The following is a 23,077-nucleotide window of genomic DNA, read 5'->3' on the forward strand; positions in this document are numbered from 1 at the left end:
GCTTTAAAATTAGGTGTGTGTGTATATATATATATATATATATATATATATAATTGTATCTTCCTGATTGTATTGACCCTTTTGTCTTATAAAGTCTTTTTGTCTAGTGACAGTTTTGACTTAAAGTCTATATTGTCTGGTATTAGTATAGCCACCCTAGTCTCTTTTGGTTACTATTTGCAAGGACCATCTTTCTCCATCTTTGTTATTTTTAGCCTACGTGTGTCTTTACATCTAAGGTGAGTGTCTTACAGACAGCATGTAAATGTATGTTGGGGTTTTTGTTTTTTCTATCCATTCAGCCAGTCTAGCTGACAGGATAGAAACAAAACAAAACAAAAGCTGAGGACTTGAATCTGTTTAAAATTAATTACTAATAGGGAAGGACTTACTGTCTTAGTTTGGGCTGCTATACAATAGCATAAATTAAGTGGCTTGTAAACATTTATTTCTCATAGTTCGAGAAAGTGGGGACTCCAAAATCATGCCATTGGCAGATCTGGTGTCTGGTGAGATTCAGCTTCCTCCTCGTGCCTTCTCACTGTGTATAAGGGGCTAGCCAGCTCTCTGCGGTCTCTTTATAAGGGCACTAATCCCATTCATGAGGGCTCCACTCTTATCACCTAAGCACCTCCCAAAGGCCACCTCTTTAATGACCCCCATTACTTTGGGCATTAGAATTCCAACATATGAAGCTTGGGGGACACAAACGTTGGGAACATCCATAGCACTTACTATTATCATTTTGGTGTTTTCTTCTTGTCCCTCTTTTCCTCTTATTGACTTTGTGTTTTATTGATGTTTTTGCGTTGACATGCTTTGATTTTTCCCCCCTTGTTTTCTTTTGTGTATCTTCTATGGGTTTTTGTATGAGTAGCCCAGCCAGTCTTAAGGCTTAACTTGCTTCAAGTTAACATACTCCTTACTTGCTGCCCTAAGGCCCTTGATCTGTAACAGAACTAATTTATTTTCTTTGAGATTTGCAGACCACTGGCTTTGGGGAGTGAAGAACCAGTGTGTTTCCAGGCCACAGAGGCCAGCAGTCTGTTTGAAAGCCACCTCAGCTTTCTGATTAGCCTAGCAATTTTTTTTTTTTTTTTTTTTTAGCAAAATTCTTTTCTTTTAGGTCACACGAATGATTTTACTGACTTCCCTTTGTGTATCTATAGACTTTGCTCTCCTTTGCAAAAGGAACAGAGCACTCCTGCCCATCACAAAACAACACCCCCTTGCACAACCTTCGTGCACTGAGATAATGTTTGTGGCTAGCATTGAGTCTGCAGCAATTAAGGTATGTTGCAGGATGCTGCAGTTTCTTTGCTGATTAATTAACCCTAAACCTCTTTAAATCTCCCCACGCCAGGCAGAAACCCCAGAGTTGGCTTTTGGACAAGAATCCACCTTTTCCCCAGGTTGCCAGCATACTGAATAAAGCTGATTCTTTTCCAATCAAGCTCCTCCGTTGGGTGATCAACAGGCAGCTGAGCTTGGGTTTGGTGACATTTTCTTTGTGGTTACTATAGGACTTACCATAAGACATCTTACAGTTAATAACAACCCATTTTATGCTGGTAACCTAATTTCAATCATATATAAAAACTATTGTTTTACATCTCTCCACACACCCCCCGCCGACTTTTCGATTCACAAGTTATATCTTTATGTATTTATCTATTAATATGTTTAGTTGTAGTAATTTTTAATGCTTTTGTCTTCTAAAGTCTGTACCAGCACTAAAAGTACTTTACAGACCACCATTACAGTAATATAGGATTCTGTATTTGCCTATTTACTTTTACCACAGAATCTTATATTTTTGTATGCTTTCATGTTGCTAACAGCTCTCAGCCACTCCCTTCTGGCCTCTAAGGTTTCTGCTGAGATAGCCACTCATTATCTTGTGGGGGCTCACTTATAGGAGTCAATTTTCTCCTACTTTCAAGATACTTTGGTCTTTGACTTCTGAGAGTTTTATTTTTCCCCATAAAGTATCTTGGGTGTGGGACTATTCACGTTCATTCTATTTGGAGTCCTTTGAGCTTCTCAAATGTGGATGTCTATTTCCTTCCACAGATTAGGGAAGTTTTCAGCCTTTACTTCTACTAAGTTTTATCCTTTTCTCTTTTCTCCTTCTGGGACTCTCATAATACATAAATTTGTCCATTTTATGCTATTGTATAGGTCCCTTAGTCTTGGTCCATTTTCATTATTTTTTTTTCTTTTGAGATTTTCAATGATCAGAATTGCTGACTTTCTTCTGGTTGATCAAATCTGTCGAACTCCTGTAGTAAATTTTTTAGAATTCTATACGGTTGTTTTTGTTTTGTTTTACAGTTTCCCTTCATTGACACTCTCATTTTATTCAAGCATTGGTGTCTTGATTTCATTTAGTTGCCTATGCTCTCTTGTAGATCAGTGTGCTTCCTTAGGACAATTAATTTCAATTCTTTGTCATGTAATTAATAGATTCCCATTTCCTTGGTATTGGTTTCTGGAGATTTGAGTTTAGTCCAGTGAGGATTATTTTTGGACCCCTGACTTTTAGAATTACCAGATAATAAATTGTGTTGTTTTAAGCCACTAAGTTTGTGGTAATTTATTATAGCAGAAATAAGAAACCAATACAGAAGTCCGAGCTAAAAAATAAACAAACAAAAACAAAAACAAAGGAGGGGCCCCTGGGTGGCTCAGTTGGTTAAGCATCCAACTCTGGATTTTGGCTTAGGTCATGATCTCATGGGTTATTGAGTTTGAGCCCACATTGGGTTCTGTGCTGGCAGGGGAGCCTGCTTGGAATTCTCTCTCTCCCTCTTTCTCTGCCCCTCCCCTGCTCGTGCTTGCTTGCTTTCTCTCTCTCAAAATAAATAAGCTTAAAACAAAAAGACCACATTTCAAACAAAATTACTTAGGAAATATTTTATTGTACAAAATTTACATTTATTGTAAATAGTGAAACGCATGGCAAAACAACTTTTTGTTAATCCATTTTCTTTGAGATTTTCTGTGAAAAGTAAAGATTTACTTTCTAATACATTCTCAGATAATATTTGCTTAACAGTTGTGTTGGTAATAAGCGCCTTGGGACATAAGGTATCAAACTGAAAACAGATCAAAAAAGTGCAGGAGGAAGACCACTGCCAAAGAGCAATCTCCATGAACTTGGCATTTTCCACTGCAAGGCAGGTGCTGTGGGGTCATCACACTGTAATGGAAGAAAAAAATACTTTAATCCTTCAACTTTACCACCAAATCCCCTTTTAACATTTAAGTTTTTTATCTGTTTTCTCTCTTTTTGGCTCTGACACTTTTAGCTGAGTTTTACTGCAAGTAAAAACAAAGCAATAAATTTCCATGTCTCTATGTAAACTGAACATAAATTTACTTAAGTTCCAAATCATAAAGATATGCCAGAAAGGCTATGGGTGAAGTCCACCAAGTAAAATCAAATTTGAAAGAAACAGAGGTAAAATAATGATAATAAAAAATCAGTGCTGTGTGATTTGTATCAATTTGTTCATGAATTAAAAAACAGTACCTATCATACAAAGCAGCCTTATGGTACTTCCATTATGCCTAAAGGCTAACTGATTTCTCTGGGTGTAATGCTCTAATTTTATAACAGAGAAAAGCATTTTAATTATAATGCATGTTCAATAGTTACAGTATTCCTTACATAAATACCTTTTGTTTTCCTTAAAATAAAATCCTGAATTCCAAAGAAATTTGTTTATTATAAAATATGTCTGGCATAATTAATGCAACATGAACAATTAATACTATGAAGTACATAAAAGTTTTCCTTTTTTGAAAAATCAGCTTTAATGAAACAACTGTAGACAACTGTTGGTTAAATGCTCTCTTAATCTTTTCAAAAGTTCAGCTAAACTATATTTTATATAAAGATATATCTGTATTTAACAAATTTTCACTTATTTGGCCTACTTCTATAGAACACAAAAAACAAGTTTATAAATACATAACCGGAGAAAACAAAGGCTTAAATGTAGCAAAACTTACACACGGTTTGATTATCTGAAGCCATTCATTAAGATATTCAACAAGACCTAGAGCATCTGGGATATTGTCTCCTTCTGACACAAATTTCAGCAGAACCACCATTGGAATTTCTTTAGAACAGCTATAACAAATACAGAGAAAATTTAAGTATTCTATTGATACAAGACCTGGATTCCAGTGTGTCCGTTTTTATAGCTAAGACAATCTGCCAGGTTTTAGGCAAGGAGAAGATGCCAGAATAAGATCACTTATTGATCCCCCTTTGCCCCAGACGTATGGCATTTGTGGGGATAGGAATAGGAGCCATGTAATGCCCATTATGGGCATATGCAAATTTGTGTCTCACATAGGGCTGCATGAGAAACCCTCCCCACTGAAAAATGTTCTGATCTACTCTCCAGATCTGCTGTAGAAGACAGTGATTTTCAGAAGCACCACAGCAAAGAGACTGAAAGAAAATAATACCCTTGTTATTGATAATCTAAAGCAGTGAAAGAAATGTGTGGAATAGGATAAAGGGAAAAAAAGTTACTACTATGTCTTATAGATTCTATCTACTGAGTGATTTATCATGTGCTAAGGACTGTCTGCATATTTTATAATTCAATCCCTACAGCAATCCTTGAGGAAGTTATAATTATTTCCATTTTATAAATGAATCAGTTTGGAATAATGGGAACATGGACAGAATGCCTGGGTTCAAATTCCAGCTCTGCCACTTACCAAGACATGTTGAGCAAGTTACTTAATCGGAGCTTCAGTGTGTCTCATTTGTAAAAGAGGGAACGCAACAGAACTTACCTCACAAGTTTCTGTGACGTGTAAAGGAGGCAATAGAGGAAAGTGGTTAAAACAGTGCCCAGGCCATAGTCAATACTACGTATGTTAGCCATTATGATGAAGTAACTAAGGTTTAAAGGGCTTGAAACAGAGTTAACATATTCAAAGTTCTATTATCTAGGAAGTGGCAGAGGTGGGACTTGAACCTGGGTCTTTCTGACCCCAAAACAGTTTCCTGTTTGCTATAAATGCCTCAAGCTAGTGATGAGATGGAGATAAGTCCATGCAAAAAGCTTCCTGTTTGCCAAGAAAAGCAAAAATCATTTCTAATACACTAAAATCAAGAACTATGAGAAAAATGTAATGCTAAAACTTGAGAGCACATGACTGATAGAGAGCTACAGAAAATAAAGGTGAGTTGGGTTCCTAAGCAGGGGATTTCAGATGTGGAGAAGACTCTGATAGGGAGGTTCAGAAGTCTCAGATATACTAGGAGAGCCTAACACAACATCATAGTCTCTAAATATTAGAAATTGGAAGTTGTTAGCAAATTTCATCATCTCAGTATGTAGTTCTCAAATACCTTAAGGGCTCTCAAGCTTCGTATGGAAGTACTGTGAGCTGTGATGACAGAAGATTCTAGTTCCTAAACATTCCTTAGAAACAGCTCCTGCCTAGAGGAGGCTAGCCAGCCTCCCTGACTGTGCCTTCACTTTCAAAGCTCTACCTTAAAAAATGCAGAACTATGGTCTTGAATTTACAGTGCCTCCACTACTAGTCTGTAACACAAAGAGTACCATAATAGTTTTAATATCATCCTCTGGTCCTCTCTAAAAATGGAAAGTGGAGAATGAGTAATTTTATTATTTTGTGACATTAAAAACCTAGCACATGAGATACATCCATTATTAAATTATAAATGCACTTCTACTCCAATTACAAATAAGGGATTTCAGGTCAGCCACACCACTGCCACTCCTTATTATCAGAGTAACTAATATTTTTTCTAGAGATCAGAATATATATTTGTTCTCGTAATGGGAAAGCAAAATATGTTACAAAACTTTTAGCAAATATTCATGATGTGCATTGAAGTAGAAAAAAGAATTCAAAATTGTATAAGCTGTACGAGCTTTTTTTTTTTCAATTTTAAGCTCTTTATTGAAGTGAATGTATACTTGCACTGAACAGTAAACAAGGGTTTGATTATAAGAGAATAAAGATACGCATTCAAAAATTAAAAGAAAATTGATTTTGTGAGAAGCATTTTTAAACAGAATGAACTCTCAAATTACAAAGGTAGAGTTGGTATATCTTGTAGATTCAAATTCAATTGTATATATCTTGTATATTCAATTCAAATATATTTTTAAAGGAGTTGGGAAGAGAACAAATGAAAAATTAGTAGTAGTTACTTCTGACAGATTATGTAGATAGATAAAGAGACAAAGACAGGGAGAGAGAGGGGGAGATAGAGCATGTGTACACGCAGGGCTCAGTCTCATCATGACTGTGAGATCATGACCTGAGCCTGAAATCAAGAGTCAGACACTTAACCTACTGAGCCACCCAGGCGCCCCAGAATTGAGTATTATAAATATTGTTTCTTTGAACTATTATATATTTTCCAAATATTCTATGATGAGTCTGTCTACCTTTTATAATATTTTGCTATTGTTGCTAACTGTGTGGGCAAGTTTACAACCCAGAAGTTATTTTTTGGTCTCAAGAGTTTTACCCTACATATGTGTAGCTTAGACTTCAAAGACTCAGGGAGACCCATACGTCTCTTCTTGAATAGCCCTCCTCTGGTTCTCTGGCTTGTACTTTCCGGGTGTCCTCGCAGTCCCCAACGCTGATATCTGTCTCCTCAACTCAAAGAGACTGCTCTGCTCAGGTTCCCTCCATCTCCCTGTGTTGTAGTCCTGTAGTCCAGAAAGTATCTCCAAGCAGAAAGCTGGGGGCAATTGTAGAACTTTATTTGCCTACTCTCAGGGATCACAACTATGTGCTGCTTGGTGTTCAAGCCTGAAAAACAGCTGTTTCATTAATTTTGTCCAATTTCCAGTTGTTTATGGCAAGATGGCAAGTCTAAGATCATTACTCTAACACTGACTGAAGCAAAAGTAGGAGGCTGATTTGTAAAGAACTAAGCAGTTAGGGTGAAGGAGCAGAGAGCAGTGGGAAAACAGAGAGTAGTAAGTTTCTTGTGCAGAAAGGGGAAGCAAGTAAGGACACAGAGGAGTGCTGTATGAGGTGACTCTTGGAAACTGGGTTGGTTTTGGCAAGGGAGACAACAGGAAAAAGTACATGGGACAAGGCGAGGAAGAATGAGACAGCTTTTAGGCAACTGCGACTGCTAGTAGTTTAGCTGGACTCCAAGGCACTAAGGAACAAGCCAGGCAAGGAGACCCTGCAGGGCTTTATATGACACATTAAGAAATATGAACTAGATTCTGGACAAAGAAAGTAAAACTGCTGATGGATTTGACTCAGGGAACGTTGTGATTAGTTCTGATTTTTATCTTATTTTGTAATTTTTTTTAATGCTTATTTATTTTTGAGAAAGAGAGAGAGGGAGAGAGAGACAGAGTGTGAGCCCGGGAGGGTCAGAGAGAGAGGGAGACACCGAATCTGAAGTAGGCTCCAGGTTCTGAGCTCACAGCAGAGCCTGACACGGGGCTTGAACTCACAAACCCTGTGATCATGACCTGAGCCAAAGTCAGATACTTAAGTGACTGAGCCACCCAGGTGCCCCAGTTCTGAATTTTAGAAGGCTGATTGTAGCAACACTGAAGATGGATCAGAGGGACTCAGAATGAAGGAGGCAGGGGAATCAATCAAGAGATCTTGATGGCAGCAGCTATAGACTAAACTCACATACCTCCAAAACTCATATGCTGAAGCACTAATCCCCAATGCAACTACATCTGGAGACAGGATCTGTACAGGTATTTGAGATTAAAACAAGTCATAAGGGTGAAGCCCTAATCTGACAGGACTGTGGCCCGGTAAGGAAAGAAGGAGTCAGAGGTCTCCACCATGTGAGGATATGGCCAGAAGGCAGCCATGTGCAGGCTAGGAAGAGGGCCTTCACCAAAACCCAACCATGCTGGCTCCCTGATCTCAGAATTCTAGTCTCTAGAACTGTGAGCAAATTAATTTTGTGGTTTAAGTCACCCTGCCAATGATATTTTGCTATGGCAGCCCAATCAGACTAATAGCAGTCTAGGCTGCAAATGATGTCTAAATGAAGCAAGAGAAGGACTGAAAGCTGGTGGTTTGCAGGGCTGGCCAGAGATGATTAGGTAGCCAGGGTTCCAGGCTGTGGTAAAAGAACAGTTGAAGTGATATTTTATATTATGAAGTGATAAGCTAGACAGGAAAAGAAGTAAAAACACAAATTAAAATTCTTCTTATGAAGAATAAGCTAGACAGGAAAAGTAAAAACACAAATGGGTGACAGACCGGAAAAAAAGAAAAATGAAAAGAAATGGTGGCTTTAATAAGAACAGCACAGGTTTTGGGGTGCCTGGGTGGCTTAGTCGGTTAAGTGTCCGACTTTCGCTTAGGTCATGATCTCGCGGTTCGTGGGTTCNAGCAGGTTTTAAAGGAAAAAGAGAAAGCTGAAATGGACCCAACTATGGCCAGAGATGGACAAACAAGATGTATTATGAAAACAAGCTGAAATGCCTGTATCCTTTCTTAGATATTTCAGAAAAAGCAGGGGCATACATAATTACAAATAACAAGGAATAGGTTCAACTTTTAGATAAAGAATAAAGCTCACTGTGATCCTGGACCATGAGGGCTACTTCTAGAGCGAAGTGGTTTAAAGTGGAGGATTTGGGGCCAGATGCCTTTGTTTGCATCTTGGTTCTGCCACATGTTACTTACATGGCTTTTCGCAGTTATTTAACTTTGCTGCTCTTCAATTATTTTTATTTTATAACATGTGGTTAATAGTACATACCTATAAGGTTAGTAGGAGAATTAAATAATTTAATACATGTAAGGTACACAGAAAGTACCAGGTACATAATTTGCTATTACCATGACTACTATTTATGTTACTATTAGGACTTCTTCAGGTCATATAGAAGTCACAATGTAGATTTCAGAGCAAGCAAACTAGTCATTCTACTTTGCAAGCCTAGGATTATACTCTTGAAATATATTAAGTAATGAGGCAGATTTATTGGTTAGCTTTGAGCAATGGTGATGGGACATACATTTTTTCCTAGGGTCAGCTCTCCCCAGTTCTCTAAAGACACCACGGACAGCACAAGAGGATACTCCTTATTCATCTCTCCTCAGGGGAGAGCAGAGAGTAGACTAGCAATAGAAGCCACCTTCTAAACGCCGTTGGCTCTGTATTCCATGAGTCCACCGGGCACATCAACTCCCAACAAGAAGAAGAGTCAAAGGGAGTTGAAGCATACAGCAAGGCCTACTGGTTAGCTCCAAATCTAGCCTCGGGTCCTATGACACAGGAAGCTAAGGGATAAGGCAGGCAAAAATGGGGATAGTATAAGTGTCTACAAATCTGATAGCAGACGGGCCATCATAAAGTCATATAAATCAGTTTACAAAAAGAGGCTAAAAGAAAAAAGATCTCTTTCCAGTTTCCACCTTTACTTTCACTTGCCTTCTACATGTTAATGATTCTCAAAGACTAATCAAGAGTGACTGCAGAGAATTTAAAGAAAAATGCGCACAAATAACTATAATTCTGTTATTGGGCACATAATATATAAAGATGTAATTTATGACAATATCATAATAGGTTGGGGGGAGACAGTGTGCACAGGAGTAGTTTTCATAGGCAACTGAAGTTAGTATCAACTCAAATTAGACTGTTATAACTTCAGAATGTTACATGCAATCACCATGGAAACCCCAAACAAGTATCTACAGAATATACACAAAAGAAAATGTGAAGAGAATCAAAAGATGTCACTATAAAAAATTAACTAAGCACAAAAGGCGGCAGTAAGCAGGAAATGAAGAACAAAAAAGGTGTAAGACATAGAGAAAACAAACAGCAAAATATCAAGTCCTTCATCAGTAATTAATTTTAATGCAAATGGATTAAACTCTCTAATCAAAGGACATTCATATATATACTGACAGAATGGATATAAAAAATGATCAAACTATGTAGCATCTATGAGACTCACTTTGAATATAAGGACAACCATAGTTTGAAAATGAAAGAATGGAAAATGATATTCCATATCAATAGTATCCAAAAGACAGCAGGGTGGCAGTACAAATATCAGACAAAATATCAAAAACTGTTACAAGAGATGAAAGCCATTATTTACTGAATAAAAGGGCCAATTCATCAAGAAAATGTGATAAATATAAAGATATATTCACAAAACAAGAGCCCCAAAATATATAAGCAAACATTGACAGAGTTGAAGGGAGAATTAGACACAGTGCTACAATAATAGTTGAAGACTTCAACACCCCACAGTCAGTCATGGATGCAACAAACACACTGATTCATAATGAAAAAGAAGACTTACACAACACTATACACCCATTAGACACAACAGACGTATACAGAACATCCCACTTAACAAAAGCAGAAAATACATTTTTCTTGGGTGCCCATGGAACATTCTCCAGGACAGACTTTTGGGAGGGCACAAAATAAGACTTGATAAATGAAAAAGATTAAAATCATACAAAGTGTCTTTTTCAATTGCAGTAGAATGACACTAGGAATGAACAACAGAAGAGAAACCAGAAAATTCACAAATATATGGAAATTAAACAACACAGTCTCAAACAACTGATGGGTGAAAGAAATCACACAGGAAGTTAGAAAAATACTTAGAGGAGAATGAAAATGAAAACAACATGCTGAACATAAGAGTTGCAGCTAAAGTAGAGTATGAGGGAAAGTTTCAGCTGTAAATGCATGCATATAGTTAAAAAGAAGAAACTTCTGAGATTGATGACCTAAGTTTACATCTTAGGAACTACAAAAAGAAAGGTAAACTAAACCTAGAATTAGCAGAAGAAAGGGAATAATGAAGCTTAGAGTGGAGATAAATAGAAAAGAAAAAAACAATACAGAAAATCAATAAAACCAAAAGCTAGTTATTTGAAAAGATCAACAAAATTGACTAAGAATAGAAGACTCAAATTACTAAGATCAGAAATGAAAGTGAGGATATTAGTATGGATTTTGCAGAAATAAAAAGGAGTTATTATTTAATGAATACAGATTGTCTTAGAATGATGACAGTTCTGAAAGTGGATAGATGGTGATGGAAATACGACACTGTAAATGCATTAATGCCACTTAATTGTACACTTAAAAATGGTTACATTTAACATTATGTATACTTTACTACACTTAAAAAAAAAAGATTGTAGAGGTTGCATAGAGTATCAGGATCCTTAATATGCCAAACATTATAAAGCATTAAATGCGGCTTTTTAGGAAAGAATTCTCCAAAAACTAAATTGCAATCTTTTCCCTGACTGTAATACAGTACCTATTTTATATATAACATATAAAATTTATAATATATAAGTATATAAACACATTTTCAAAGTTCCAATAAGTAATCCAACACACTCTCCCACTTATCTTACTTTCATTTTTTTAAGTAGGCTTCATACCCAATATGGGCCTTAAACTCTTGACCCCAGAGATCAAAGAGTCATATGTTCTACCCACTGAGCCAGCACTTCCTACTCTCATTTTTAAATAAGCTGGGGAACAAATGAACAAACAAACTTACCCTTCATCATAGAGTATTTTTGTGATACCTCCTCCAGGAATACGGATACAAAACTCAGAATCCTCTATTTCAGGAATGCATGGGCTTTTTTCCATTTCCTCCCAGTTAAGGCTCTTTATTTTATTTTGAACAGTTTTTTGCAAGAAGGGTGTAAGTAGGTATCTGAAGGGAGTACTAGAAGCAATCATATAATTAAGTTTTTAAAAACTCATAGTCAATATGAACATTAAAGGCAAGTATCAGTTCTTTAAGCAAATACTATTTGTTCCACATGCATTCTGTTGCAGAAGTAAAGCACAAATTTCAGCAGTCTACAGAGAAAAGCATGTAAAAATATTGCTCTGGGTTGCTATTTACACACTTAGGAGAGAGTATAAGGACACAGGACAACTTTCCCACAGCTATACTCCCTTCTGGCCAAGAGGACTTTTGTTGAGATTCCTAGAAATGTATGTCTATTGTTGAGATTCCTAGAAATTAGTTCAAGTTTTGAAAGGTTAGTCTTGGCTAATGCTTTTTCATCATGATTTTATAGGTGAGGAAATGATAATGAAATAGTTTATATTTCCATCTCTTGGATACTCTGTCTTATGTTTAGGAATTCAGTGTGACATGTCTGGTTTATACTTAGAGGCAACTGGATTTCTGCAATAGCTGAATAAATAGAAATATGAATTCAATTTTCCAAAAATTATCATCCAATGAATCTGTCCTCTTTTCTCCTTATCAGTGGAGCTCTGTAATGTCACCACAGACAATACCAAAGAACTGGAGCACAGTTCCAGAACTCTATCTTTAAACCAAAGCCTTACTTCTGCCTCAACCATAAGACTACCTAATCATACTCCCTATCTCTTGACTTTATCGTCTTTCTAAATTCCAGAGAAGGAAGGTAAAGATATACATGGCTTTTAAAACTTATTTTAGCTTTTTAATAGAGACACCATCATAATACTGCATAAATCAAAACAAAATTTTTCAAAGGCATAAACATACCTGCGAAGCTGTAGATCATTCCGGTGATATGAATGACTGCTTGAAAGAACAATAACTTTGGCACAGTTACTACTTTTCACCCAGGAAAGCAGTTTTTCACAGAATGGCTTTGATTTATACTTTGTATGCCATTGAAAGAATAAAAACAAAGTCTAAAAGTTAGATCTTAGCATATAAGGGTATTATATAAAATATTTTATCAGTTTATGTGATAATTTATGTATTAAAATTATAATTATTTTTACATCCACTTACTATCCTTAAACTGAAGATGAGAAATGAAGAGCAATGAATTATTTATTGTATCTTTACAATTAAGAAATAAATCATGAGAAATTTAGATTTCAAAAAATTCTAAGCTGACTGACAAAGGAAAATTTCCCAGTTCTCTTAAGTAATCTATTGTTAGTTAAAAACTATCACATGGACCCAACTTGACAATAAACTATTAAGAAAAAAGCAAACTATCACATGGTCATCTATGAGATCTTCTTGCTAGAAATTTCTGACATGAATCTGATCAGGAAAGGATTAGGTGATTCTACGGTGCCAAACATCTGGCATGGATCCTCAAAGAGTGAATACTGTAAAGAACAGAAAGAGGAGGCCACTTCTACATCAAAGGCTACCAACTAAAAACATGTTACAGCCAAAGTAACATGTGAACCTTGATTGGATCCAAAACTGAAGAATACTCTGGGGACAACTGGGGAAATTTGAGTATGTCTTATGATACTACTGAACAATTCACTAAGTGCTGATTTTCTTAGGTGTGGTAATGCTGCTGTGGTTGTGAAGGAGAATGTGCTTATTCTTTTCTTTTTTAAACTTTTTTTTTTTTTTCCTGAGAGAGAGAGAGAGAGACAGCGTGAGCAGGGAAGGGTCAGAGAGAGAGGGAGACACAGAATCTGAAGTAGGCTCCAGGCTCTGAGCTAGCTGTCAGCACAGAGCCTGATGTGGGGCTCAAACCCATGAACCGTGAAATTATGACCTGAGCTGAAACCGGACGCTTAACCGACTGAGCCATCCAGGCACCCCTAGAATGTCCTTATTCTTGAAAGATGCATGCTGAGCTAATTATGGGTAAAATATCATGACATCACCAGCCTACTTTTGGATTGTTTGGCAGGAAATGGCATGCACATGCAGAGAGAGAGAATCAAGCAGGTAAGGCAAGATATTAACGGTTAATCTGGAAAGTGGGCTATACAATTTTGGAGAAAAATTACTTTATGGAAATTCTTTCCACAGACTGCTATTAAATAATTATTCAATAAAATTTAAAATGCAGATAAGAAATAGCTAGCTTTTAAAATAGAAAGGTGGTATAGCATGATTAAGTCAGTCTGCTTGGTCTAGAATGCTGGCCCCACCTGGTACAGACCATATATCTCAGGGAAATTGCTGAACTTTTCTGTGTTTCAGTTTTCTGAACTCTAATTTTACAAATAAGGATAACGTTAGTACCTGCTTTGTCAGACTGTTGAGATGCTTATGTAGAGTAATGTATATAAAGTAATCATAGACATATTGGTGCAAAGAATCAATGCTCAATAAATGTTAGCAATTTTGAAGTCACTATTCCCATCAAAATTTTCATGTAGAGATGTTTATCTTTCTTAATTCTTAAACTTACACTGGTATTAGGAAGAGAACAGAAAAAGCCACATGACATAATGGGAAAATATTAGCAACTCTCAATGTAAAACTTTGGTATGATATTGTTAACTAAGCAAAGTAAAGAGTGATTCTAATATAAATATTAAAATAATCGTAGCACTATTCACAGTTGTCTCAAACTGGAAAAAACCTAATGTTCCGTTAACAGTACAATGGATAAGTTATGGTTTATTTATACAACAGAATCCCACATAGAGTTGAGAATGAATGAACTACTTCTCCTTGGAAATACATGGATGGACTTCACTAACAGAATGTTAAGTAAAGGAAGCTAGACATAAAATACATGCCATAAAGATTCCATTTACATAATAATAGCTAAGATGGGGTATGTAGGAGAGCCAATGAACACTGATAATTTTCTGACCTCCTTAAGAGATGGTGGTACCTTAATCCACTCAACCACAATTTACTAAGAGCTTCTCTCCATGCTACATACTTTTCTAGAAGCTAGGGATATGAGAGTGAATGACACAGTCACTCCTCTCAGAATACTTACTTTACATTAGACATAGATAATAAACACATATATGATATTCTAAGTAGTGATGAGCTGTGAAGAAAACCACCCCAGGATAAGACAATAGAAAGGGTAGTCAGGGGAGGCCTTTCTGATGAGGTAACATTTAAGCAAGGACTGAAGGAAATAAACCATTTATGTATCTAGAAATGTATCTTCCAGGCAGAGAAAATAATGTAAAGACTCTGAGATGGGAATGAGCTTAATCTGTCTGAACAACACAGGGAGACCAGTGTGGCTAAAGCAGGGCGAGTGAAAGAGAGATATTGGCAATGAGCACATAGGAATGGCTCTACGTTCGATTAAGTAGAGCAGCTGTCCAAGAGAACTCTCTCTGATAATGGAAGTGCTCTTTATGGCAGCTGCTTGCCACACATGGCTAAGGAGAACTTCAAATGCGGTTAATGTGAAGGAGGAACTGAATTTTTAATTTTAGTTTAGTTTATGAATAAAAATTTAAATAGCTACATGTGGATAGTGGCTACCATACCAGCACAGAGGTAGAGCCTGATAAGCGAGGGAAGGGCTGGGAGTTCACTGGGATGAAATGGGATGACACCAGAGGGTGAAGAGAGAAGTGATGTGTTTGATTTAGGTTTAAAGGATCGCTGGTGGTGCTATCTGCAAACAGACCATCAGGTACTTATGGAAGTGAGTGGACCAAGAATATAACCAGGGGTATGAAAGAAGGCAGTGATTTGGACAGGAGTGGTAGCAGTGGAAGAGGAAAGAAGTGAGATTCAGAATTTATTTTGACACATCCATAATTTATATGTAGATGCCACTGGTTGAAATGTAATACAAATGGACTAAACTCAAAATATTTGTTTGCATAAATGTTTTCACCAGTATTACCTAAACTGGGAATATATAAGATCCAAACAGTATGTCCCATTTCCTTTCAATATAATCAATAAGTAAATAATCATAACATCTCTGAAATTTTGTAAGATTGGTTCTCTATAGAATCAGACTTTCTTAACTGTACATACGGTATAAAGAGCAGAACTAAGTTTTAAACATTAATTCTTAATATTTAGTATTTTCTCATTATATTTCACTTTAATCAACTTGAAAAGACAAATATACTAACCTTAATAAAAATGGATCTTAACTGAAGAGCCACTAACTTCTTTGAAGGCAATGAATATACTACAAAGACGAAAATAAAATAAAATAAAATCATGAGAGTTAAAATGATGGTTACATAAGTGAAATTACTAACATAAAAACTAAAATTGAATTGTAAAAACTTTTATACTTAATATTTTCAATGATTAAACATAGAACATATGAACTATATCATTCGGTTAAAATAAAACATTTTAGAAGTACCTTAAAATGCACCTGTGGGCTTTATTCTATTCATTTCTGACAGGTTAACTGTTAAGAAAATATAAAATTATTTTTCTTCTGTGACTGTAAAACCAGGGAAGAATTTCCCTGGAAACGTCTGACATTATGACAAATGAAATCATTCTCAAGAATGTTTTTATTTAAGGGGTGCCGAGGTTGCTCGGTCAGTTGAGTGTCTTACTTTGGCTCAGGTCATGATTTCGCAGTATTTGAGTTCAAGCCCACATCGGGCTCTCTGCTGTCAGCCTATTAGTGGAAGCCCTCTTCGATCCTCTATCCTTCTCTCTCTCTGCCCCTCCCCAGCTTACACAATCTCTCGAAAAATAAATAAAACATTTAAAAAAAAGAATGTTTTTAGTTAAAAAAAAAAAACAAAAAGGGGCACTTGGGTGGCTTAGTGAGTTGAGTACCCAACTCTTGATTTTGGCTCAGGTCATGATCGAAGGGTTGAGGGATCTAGCCCCATGTCAGACTCTGTGCTGAGTGTGGAGCCTGCTTAGGATTCTCTCTCTCCCTCTGCCCCTATCCCTCACACATGCTCTCTCTCTTTTTTTTAGATGTTTATTTATTTTTGAGAGAGAGACAGAGTAAGAACAGGGGAGGGGAAAAGAGAAAAGGAGACACAGAATCTGAAGCAGGCTCCAGGCTCTGAGCTGTCAGCATAGAGCCTGATGGGGGGTTCAAACTCACGGATTGCTAGATCATGACCTGAGCTGAAGCTGGACGCTTAACTGACTGGGCCACCCAGGTGCCTCTGCTGGCTTTCTCTCTCTCAAAAAAAAAAAAATTCTCTCTCTTCTCTCTAGAGAATAGCAGCACTCATTGGGATTTAGAGAAGAAAGAATAAAATGCAAGAGAATGTTAGCCACATAATAAAATCCCTGGAATAGGTACATTTGTGTTCTTAGGAGTTTTTGAAAGATAACATGCAAGATAGTATGTAAAATTTTCTGAGTCAATGTGTGTATTCTTCTTCAAGGAAAAGGATCCATAACATTCACTCACATTCTACAAGGGGGCCTACTTTACTGATGCTTAACATGTTCCTGCCAACCTCATCTCTGAGAATGAGAAGCTCGGAGATGAACCAAGGACAAAATATGGAGTGTCTTAGAAGCATGATTAGGCCACCGTGCTAAAGAGTAAGCTTTTAGTTCCTGTAGAATAATTTACAAATAACTCATACTCCAGCAAATCCTTTGGTAGATCACGTGTCTCCAGTTATAGCTCTTTTGGGGAGTGTCTCCTTGGGCCAGGGTAGTGTGATGTGCCTGGGGGCAATGCTGCATCAGCAAGCCTAGTAACCACCAGGTATTTTCAGCACAAAAGAGGTTAAGAGTAAAAATTTAGGAATTAGGGGAAAGAACACAAATTTGGCAGAAAGGGACTAAAAGGTGGGCCTCAGGCCTGTAATCTTTCTCTGATGAGCACATTTAGTATAATTAAACAGACTTAGTTTGAAGAGGATATATCTGTAGGAAGTGAGCACAATGTAAGCTATACCACCTCCTATAATAGCAACATTCATATTCTATCATGTATCATGCAAATCTTTTTTGTTAAGATCCTGCTTCCCATTACTTTTCTCTTGAGGTGATATAATACCAAAGCAACATCACCTTTCACATATTCTGGTGTAAAATATTTAGCCTGTATCTAATCAAGCCCTTTAGACCTGAAAACAGTTACAGGAAATACAGACACTAGGGGACCAAGACAAATGACACTAGAAAGAGATATCAGACAAATGCAGAAGATGAGGCATTCAATAGGATGATGGATCTAGTTTTTCCTCAATAAATTAGTTTCATGTAGCGATAGAAAAAAAAGAGACTGCTCTACAGTAAAAGAAATTTTGGAGGCACAACAATCAGAAGTACTATGGTGGGTCTTGGTTTATTTTATTATTATTATTTTTTAATGTTTCTTTTTGAGAGAGAGAGACAGTGCGTGAGTGGGGTGCGGGGAGAGATAGGCTCCAGGCTCTGTGCTTAACTGGACTGGGCCACCCAGGTACCCCTAGTGGGTCTTGGTTTAGACAAACTAACTTTAAAGGACATTTTGGGGTACACTGGAACAGTCTAAATATGGAGAGGGTATAGGAAGATATTTTGTTAAATGTGATGGTATTTTAGCTATATAAGAAAATGTTCTTTAAAAAGATGGAATACTTACATATTTAGAGGTGGAATGTCATGATGTCTACAATTTATTTTGAAATACCTCATCTTAAAAATAAATAAAGTAGATTAAGGGACATATCCAATTGACTTGTTGCAAGTTTGTGTCAGAGAAAAGCCAGTAGGTCTTCCACTAATGTAAAAGTATATCAGCAAGGTGGTGTGGTGCTTAAGAAACAGGTCTCAGGGACCGGTCCAGAGCCTTGAATAGAAGCTCAGGTACACCAATTATTAATCATGTGACCTTAGCTTCTACTCTGTGCAATGGTTTCCTAATCTATAAGACTACCTATAGAGTAGTTGTGAGGATTAAATAAATACATATAAATGCACATAGTGCTCAGCTCATAGGAAATAATAAACGATAGTTGTTATCGTTAGTGGAAGTATATAAATTCTAATTCTACTATTTATAGTACTTTATCCTTTAAGGCAATAACTGAAATTCAGTCTTATGGTAAATAAAACACCGACAGGCCAACAGAGCAGCCTGCTATCAGATGAAGCAAGTGGATGTTCCTGTGCTTCATGATCAATAGCTTTCCCCTACTCACTCAGAGCAGTTCTGTATTATAAACACAGTGGTCATGACAATGTCAACTGTACTCCCCAATTAAAACAAATTTTATAGTGCAATGAGGAATTATGGAGATTTATGGCATGGTAAAAAGCCTATACCTACTAGTAGTATTAGCAACTCAATCTCTCTGAGCCTTATTGACATTATATTATTATTATTATATAATACATTACATATATTATGGATTCTATAATAATATGAGAGGATGACTATGAGGCCTAGGTAAGGTAGCACACATTAAACATACAAGACTGAGCTTGGTGGAATTCTCTTTACCCCTTTCTCTAGTATTAGTGATGCTTATACTTGCCAGAAAGACCAGAAATTAAAACTGAGGGTAAAAGAAGGACAAAAAAACCCCTATGTTAAAAAAAAAAAAAAAAAAGGACATCTCAAATTTAGTAAAATACGTAAGTACAGTCATGACAGGAGTTGCCATTTAGTAAAGACTAAGAACTAAAACCAGGAGGTACAAGAATAGGACAATGTGACCAGGTCATAAATTCTGCACAAAGCTGGCACTAAGTAAATGTATGCTATAGAACAATATCTAATGAGTCTATTTCTGATTTAAAACAACTCCTTCTTATAACAGAATAAAACATGCAAAGTCTTATATACCTTCAGCATTTATACTGAGTTCTGTTGAATTTTCTTCTGCAGTTGCATATGGATTGTTTCCAACCATTGGCACAAGACAATCAGTATAGAAGTAACCAATCTTACACATATTCAGTGTAGAAATAATCAAATCTATTGCAAGCTGGCCAACATTTCCAACAGATACTGCTGGCTGAAATAATAAAAAATGTTCATTAAGTCATCAAAATTAGCAGCACTTTTAAAAGCGTAGACAGAAGACAATAATCACAGGACTACATTTAAATGGTTATGCTCAGGTGCATCATAGCTAGATATGGACTCTTTGCATTAGCTTCAACAAGGTGTCAGCAGGGGCTTCTACTTTGGAGACTACTGGTTTAATATTTATTGAACACTGACTATGTGTGAATCATTGCTTTAAGCACTAGGAATGCAGGAAGACAAATTGATAAAAATTCCTGCCCTTGTGGAACTCTCATTCTAGTAAGGGAGTAGTTTAATATAATAAACAAAAAAGTGAAATACAGGCATACTTTATTTTATTGCGCTTGAAGGTCTGTGGCAACCCAGCCTCAAGCAGGTCTACTGGCACCATTTTTCCAACAGCATTTGCTCATTTTGTGTCTGTTACATTTGGGTAATTCTCTCAATATTTCAACTTTTTCATTATTATTATATTTGTTATCATCTGACCTGTGGTCAGTGATTATGAATCACTGAAAGCTCAGATGATGGCAAGCATTCATTAGCAATAAAGTATTTTAAAATCAAGGTATGCACATGTCTTTTTAGACATAATGCAAACTTAATACATGACAGTATAAATATAATTTTCACATCTACTGGGAATCCAAATAATCCACCTGACTTGCTTTATTGTGATATTTACTTTATTGCTGTGATCTGAAACCAAACCCACAATATCTTCAAGGTATGCCTGTACACAGAGGTAAGTGCTATGGAGAAAAATTAAGTGAGAGCGTGTATCTGTTTGGTTGCAATTTTAAATAGGGTATTAAGAAAAGACTTTAGCCGAATCGTTAACAATAGACATGGAAGACTTAAAGAAGACAGCCATGCAAAGACCAGGGAAAAAAACACTTCAAGAAGCAGGAATCAAGGCTTCTTGGGTCATCTTTCCCTTTGCTTTGTTAGTGCATAAAGGTTAGAGTCACCTTTTTGTGTAAAACACACACACACACAAATATTTACCTCCATGACTTCAAACAGAGCAACTGCCAAATCTCTACTATCACCCAGAACATTTATCTGAACTCGAGACTAATGGATATTTCCCCATGGTTCTCTCATAGGCAATGCACATTCAACACGTAGAATACTAAACTGTTGCCCAAACCTGTCCTCATATTTTGTATTTCAGAAGAGAAACAATTATTCAATTACCTAAACCAAGAAACTTCTTCCTTTTCTCTTATCAGCTACTTTTAATATGTCTAATTTTCATTGATTTGTACTTCCAAAGTATCTCTTTAATATAGCTCTTCCTTTGATTCTTCTAGCAATTGCTTTTGTTCCCTCCTTCATCTTATTTTTCTGGGTCGCTCAGAGTGGTCTCCCACTTCTAATCGCTCTCCTCTACTAATCTGGTTATCTTCTGTAATTCCCTTACCCTTCCCAAGGATTTTGCTACTTAGGTTAGACCCTTTCTCTCCCGTATCATCTACCCTTTCCTCACTATTGGATTCTTCTCGTCAGTATATACACGTGCTATAATCTTTCCTTCCAAAATACCCTCCCTTGATTCTACATACTCCCCTAGCTACCACCTCACTTTTTGGTGTCTCTCCATAACCAAAATTCCCCACAGCTGTCCACTAAAGCATAAGGAGGAACTTCACCTCTGAATTAATGAACAGATATGCACACACACACACAACACACATATATGTATGTATATATACACACACACTTCTCTCTCTCTTCTTCTATTTATTCAACCAACTCAATATGGCTTCCCACTCTTTACCACTTTACTAATAATGTCAGGGTTACTGCCAATAATCTCTTAGACATTACTTTCCCTACGAATCTGCCAGATATCTCCTTGAAGAATGCTTTCTCTTTTGTGATTAATAAATATTTTTCAGGGAGATACTGTGAAATAATATAAAATTTCCTTCATCAGTCACATCCTCACACGTGAATTTTAACATTTGCTGATATTTCTTACATGCATCATGAAGGTGAGAATTGCCCCAAAGTGATTATCATCATTTTAAAAGTTAAGATATAACTGATATATAACAGTGTATCAGTTTCTGGTATAAACATAATAATCTGAAATATACACCTATTATGAAATGATTACCACAATAAGTTTACTTAACATCAACCACACAGTTACAAATTTTTCTTGTAATGAGAACTTTTAAGATCTACTCTTAGCAAATTTCAAATATACAATACAGTACTATTAATTATAGTCACGATGCTGTACATTATGTCCCCAAGACTTACCTATAACTGGAAGGTAGTACTTTTTGACTATCTTCACTTATTTCATCCAAGCAGCTCTCATCCTCACCTGCCTCTCACCAACCTGTTCTCTTTATCTATAAAGTATTTTTATTTTTTCTTTTTCAGATTCCACATATGAAGCTTTTTTTAATAGGTCCCTGTGTCCCTCCCACTCCCAACGAGTCCTAGGGTTCTTCTGTACCCTTTACAAAGCGTTATCCTAGCATTTATTGCCCTTATTGGTTTACGTGTTTCCAACTAGACTGCACACTCCTCGAGGACAAGGACCTCGTCTTATTCTAACAGCGTTACATAATACACTGTTCATTGAAACAGTGACTGAATATGGGCAATTTTAGGAGCAATAAAACCGTGTGTTAGGTACTGGCAAGGTTTCCTTTTCTGTAGTTATCTGGTTAATGACAAAGCCCTGCCAGCTTAAGAGTGGCTCTGCTACTATCTGGTNCTCGCACACCCTAAGTACAACGTCACCTGTAATAATCAAACACATTACGTTTTACAGTCAAGACTACAAACTCTAGTCTCAGAAACGTTTGGTGACAGCGCCAACACATTCTTTCTGCAGCTCCGCCTCCAGCGACAACCTCCCGGTTTTAAGCAAGAACCATCTTCTGTCCCAAAGCGGGTGACACACCTCTAGGCGCGGTGGCGGCCCCCCAGCGCCTCCCGACAGGAAGCACCCCAAGCCGGGCAGGCGGAGCTCGAGAAAGCGGGGACTCACCATGAGAAAGGTGAAGCCCGCGAGGTCGGGGGCAGAATCTCCGCAGGGAACAAACATGGTCGTACTGAATGGGGAGGACTGCGTGAGCGTCGGCCGGGAAGAACCGCAAGCGATTCGAGGGCGAAACAGCGAGCTCCGCGCCGCGTCCGCGCGCCGGAGTCCCCAGAGCCCCTAGCGGCGGGGGCGGGGTCCGTCGAGCCGCTCGGCGTGGGGTCCTGAAGGGTCCGTCCAGCTACCTGCCGGTCCGCAGTGCGGAAAGGGCCCGCGAGTGGGGAAAAGATGGGGGCCGGTAGCTCCTGCGGGGGCCCCGGCAGGGCAGGGCGATGGGGGACGCTGAGGTCGCGGGGTGGCGACCCCGAGGGTGGGGAGAGGCAGGTGGAG

At 37.3% G+C, this 23,077-nt stretch overlaps 1 protein-coding gene across 1 annotated transcript; it reads right to left on the minus strand.

The window, feature by feature from the left end:
- Window positions 1-2,901: 2,901 nt before the first annotated feature.
- PSMG2 (proteasome assembly chaperone 2) lies at window positions 2,902-23,076 on the minus strand. The gene is made up of 7 exons (XM_077778133.1): window positions 22,697-23,076; window positions 19,495-19,666; window positions 15,851-15,909; window positions 12,558-12,676; window positions 11,562-11,735; window positions 4,018-4,138; window positions 2,902-3,202 (listed from the first exon to the last, which is right to left on the minus strand). Exons 1-7 carry the CDS (start codon window positions 22,751-22,753, stop codon window positions 3,110-3,112), a joined length of 795 nt encoding a protein of 264 aa, XP_077634259.1. The 5' UTR covers window positions 22,754-23,076; the 3' UTR covers window positions 2,902-3,109.
- Between the last annotated feature and the right edge of the window lies 1 nt (window position 23,077).

This window comes from Crocuta crocuta, unplaced genomic scaffold (assembly GCF_008692635.1).
Source record: "Crocuta crocuta isolate KB4526 unplaced genomic scaffold, BGI_CrCroc_1.0 scaffold26, whole genome shotgun sequence".
In the NCBI taxonomy this organism is placed as follows: Eukaryota; Metazoa; Chordata; class Mammalia; order Carnivora; family Hyaenidae; genus Crocuta; species Crocuta crocuta.